This window comes from Aplysia californica, unplaced genomic scaffold, assembly GCF_000002075.1.
Source record: "Aplysia californica isolate F4 #8 unplaced genomic scaffold, AplCal3.0 scaffold00503, whole genome shotgun sequence".
NCBI classification, from domain to species: Eukaryota; Metazoa; Mollusca; class Gastropoda; order Aplysiida; family Aplysiidae; genus Aplysia; species Aplysia californica.
Window position 1 is genome coordinate 439742 of NW_004797773.1, and position 4473 is coordinate 444214.

Genomic DNA, 4473 nt, shown 5'->3' on the forward strand with positions numbered 1-4473 from the left:
CCCCGCACCAAAACTTGTACTCTATATATACCAACTGTACCCCTTCCAATTTCATTCAAATCACCTGATGAATATAGCCACTTTAATTATATCAAATGTACCCCTTTCATTCATCATAAGATATTTCTGTTAAGTTCATAAACATCATCACTGCCTTTCTTCCCTTGCATTAGTGTATATTTAAGCCATGAAAAAAACCACTTTCCACCGTTCCCTATCCTGGGCTAGCCTCTTGATGTTATTTCACGTCTTCCCACCTTTCTGTAAATCTTTCTCTGTGACAGTTCTCCAGGTTCCACATGGCCTTCCCTTTGATCTCTTACCCTGTGGATTCAAATCCAGCGCTTTCTCCATTATGCAGCTGCTTGGCTTCCAGAAAGTATGCCCAATCCATTGTATATTACCGCCTCCTTTCATCTCTGACTGGGCTTATTCTCCTCAAGACTTTCTCACTGGAGATCCTGTCTGCCAATTGGATCTATTCAAATCTTTTGTTGAATATTGACCTTATTATTACATCAAGAGTACCGATTTCACTAACTGATTATTTTTCTCAAATTGCCTGACAAATATCAGCATAATGACACTTCTACATTAAATGTACCCCTTTCACTCCACACAGGTCCTTCCAGTTCAAACATCCTGATGAATATTGCCTGTATTATTACATGAAATGTACCTCTTTAATAAAGATCACTTCTACAACAATTGTACTCCTTTCCCTCATCATCAGTTACTTCGGTCAAACCATTTGACAAATATCAACACAATAAGTTCTATATCAAATGTACCTTTCTCATTCAACATAAGTTCTTCCAGACGGTACCCTTTTCAATCATAGGTTACATCGGTCAGATCATTTGACAAATTGTATCAACGCTAGTTTTACATCAGACGTTCCTCTTTCATTCAACAAAAGTTTATTTCAGACTCCATTATTTGCGTCGGTCTCTGCGGCTGGTGGGCCGGTTGTTATTGAGGAGATTCTTGTTGTTGTTGGTGGTCTTTGGATCATGGCAGTGGCTGTAAGAGAGGTCAAAGGAAAGACATAAATATCACAATATCACAATGTTTGGTTTTAGTACGTGTTTTACAGCACTTGCAACACAATTTACGTCACGTCATGAGTGCGTTTTGTTTTGTTTCAGTAAGTGTTTTAAGACAGATGCAGGACAATTAAGTCAAACGAGTGCTTTTTTTGTTTTATTGTAAGTGTTTTACGGCAGATGCAACACAAATAGGTTATACAAGTGCTAAAGTTTAGAGGTGTTACAAGACAGTAACAAACACAAAATAGTCGGAGAGATAAGGATGCTTGATGGGAAAGAAGGAGCAAACTACACCAGTGCACCCGCCGCCAACCACCAACATATGTGTTACGACGCTGTGAAATTAGGTGCTCGTCAATTTTGAGGCATGTGTGAGTTATTGGAAAGGCCTATCATCTGAAAGTGGATTTATTTGCCTTGCTTCTAATGAAATATATATTTATTTATCTTGAATAGAAGTCAAGATATTTACATGTGAAGGAAGCGAGGTCGCCTGGATTCAGTGGTGAAATTAGAGAAAAAATAGCCACCAAAGTTTGGTAACTCCAATAGCTAAAGAGCCTTTTTAAACTGAAAAATGACATATTTTATGCCTTTAACTTTAATCAATGTTTTTCAGTAAAATCAAAATGGAAATGTGTTTTTATTGGATATAAAAGAGGTTAAGCCAAAAGATTAAAATTCAATAAAAATTTTCAAACTAGAGGGAAAATGCCTGTTTCTCCGATTTCGTTATTTTGACGAGCGCCTGATTTCACCACACAGTCTCACATAGTACATTGTGGTAAACTAAATGTATTTATTTTTAAAAAATTCATTAATTAATCTATCTATTTATTTATTTGGAAGGTGTTTTCTGTTCCCATCAACACAATTTAGATCACTTTGGAGGGAGGTTTTGACTCTACCTGTCATGCGGGTTCAGCACCAATTGAGATGTATATAACATCCTAGTTGAAAGACTGAGATACTCTGTTTAAATTTCCCACTCTGGTGTGGTTCGCTTCTTCTTTCCTATCAAACATATATCGTATACCTCCCCTCCTTCATTTTCATGTTTGTTACTCCCTTGAAACACCTCTAATCTTCGGCACTTATATGACCTTATTGTGTTGCAAGTGCCGTAAAACTCTTACTAAAACAAAATTTTTTTCCCAACCTATGAGAATTGAACTCGTGCCATTGGTTTGTAAAGGCAAAGCACCTACCTGCTACACCACAGACACTGAGTTGGTAAAGATAATGTTTGAGCACTTCATCAATACCTCAATGCCAACGTTCATTCATGCATGGAAAAAGCAAAACAGACAGACACAAGTAAAGACAAGTGGCGTCCTCTATTCAAATTTTCCTACAAACTGAAAATGTTTAATGTGTTCCGCATGCTCATATGACCTTATGCAGTTGCGAACGGCGTAAAACCCCCAAAAACAACAACCCAAAAACCAACCCCTCAAAATACTTCCTACCTACATGGATTTCCAAGTTGTACATAATAATGAAGATTATTTCTATAGCGCCCACCCCCGTGTAAACACAGCTCTAGGCGCTTTACATAAATGCATGTACGAACAATATTCATGCACGTGACACAAACACGCACACACACACACTTACACACACACACTCACGCACACATTACACACACACATTACACGCACATATGTGCACACACATGTACACCAAACACACACACACACACACACACGCATACACAAACACACACACATCTACTTGCTTATCACACGCGCACGCTTACACATCATCACGAAATGAGCAAATACAATGCAATTCACAAAATACATAAATGGATACATAGTCATTACATAACATTGTACTGAACATGAATCTACTGACATAAAAATGATGTCATTAAATGTGTCTTTAAAGATTATTCAAATTTAGACTCAGATGTTGTATGTCTCATTAGGCCTAAATAACACACTGTCAGTACCTGGGCGATCCCAACCACTCATCAAAATTACCAAATCACCCACAAGTGGCCTACATTGTAATATTGCCCATGTTGCAAGCATTGCAGTAACCACCACTAACCATCCACAATGAAAAGAGGAATGTAGGGCACATCTAGTTGTTCAAGTTACAGCGACTGCTGGGGTCGTATGAGAAAATAATAATAAGGCAATTACAGTGATCCTATTATGTGCAACCTGCAATCTCCTGCACTGGTGAGGTAACTCATCAATTGGAGGGAATTACAAAGGCTGAGTGAACACCCACACTAAACCACCCCATCCACACACCCACACATTGACATGTGCAGAAACGCATACATATTTACCTCACATATCCCTTCCATTGAGTCCTGCTCTTGCTCTCTATCTCTCTCTCTCTCTCTCACACACACACACACACACACACACACACGCACATACGCCAACAAACAAACACAAACATACACAGGGGGCTCTCGTGGTCTAGAAGATAAGGTGTTCGTCTCTCATTCAAAGGTCCCGGGCTCGAATCGGGGTAGAGGCCGCAAAAACTTTTCTTCTCTAAAATCGTTTCCATTCACTTCCTTTCCTGCTCTCTAGCAATGTTCTGTCTTCTGCTTTCGTCTCCACTTTCAGCCCCCACCCCCTCATGCACCTCCTTTGCCCCCTCCTCTGGGCTCCTGACTTTCTGCAGCCTTTCTACTGCTACTCCTTGGCTCCTTCTTGCTGCTGCCTTTCAACCTCACTCCTGATTTAATGGTAGGAAAGATCTATATTTAGCCTTCTTGGACACGGGCAAGAAATCTCGGAGGTCTCGTGAGCAAGTTGCTCACGTCAAAGATCTCTTGGTGGTCTAAAATCGATAAGAGTAGGCTTTGGCAGCCACCCGGGCAAAATTCAAAATTTCCTATCAACTGAAAATGTTTAATGTGTCCCGCGCGCTCATATCTGTCTGACCTTATGCAGTTGCGAGCATTGTAAAACACTTACCAAAAAAAAAGCAAACAATCCCCCCCCCAAAAAAACAAAACAAAACAACAACCAACAACCACATGAACACATAGTGTCATTATCTAGTCAAATCTACATCATTGACCACCATTGACCACCTGCTCTATCTCTCTCTCTTGCGCCCCCCGTCTCTCTCTCTCTTTTATACGCACACGCACACAAACACACACAGCCACATGAACACACAGTGGCATCACCTCGTCAAGTCTTCAATGTCAACCAACATCGAGTCCTGCTCCATGTGAAGATCATCGCGCTCTATAAGTAGGTGCACCAGGTCCTCGTTCAACACTGTCAAAAGAAAAATATTCATAGATATAAATCTACCTTTCTCGATACCTGAGGGGCACTGTATTTTACAATGACTTACGTCTATAGAATTGCAATAATAAATTTTAATATTTTATTGCTCATCAACACAAATACGGTAATTTTGGAGGTGGGATCCATCCCCGACA

At 39.9% G+C, this 4473-nt stretch overlaps 1 protein-coding gene across 1 annotated transcript in view; it reads right to left on the reverse strand.

The window, feature by feature from the left end:
* Positions 1 to 127: 127 nt before the first annotated feature.
* The window catches only part of LOC101858126 (schwannomin-interacting protein 1), a gene marked incomplete at its 5' end in the record, with an annotated part of 131836 nt that continues 127490 nt past the window's right edge, over positions 128 to 4473 (reverse strand). The window contains 1 exon segment of the mRNA XM_035971779.1: positions 128 to 1023. Coding sequence (XP_035827672.1) covers positions 936 to 1023 — 88 coding nt within the window.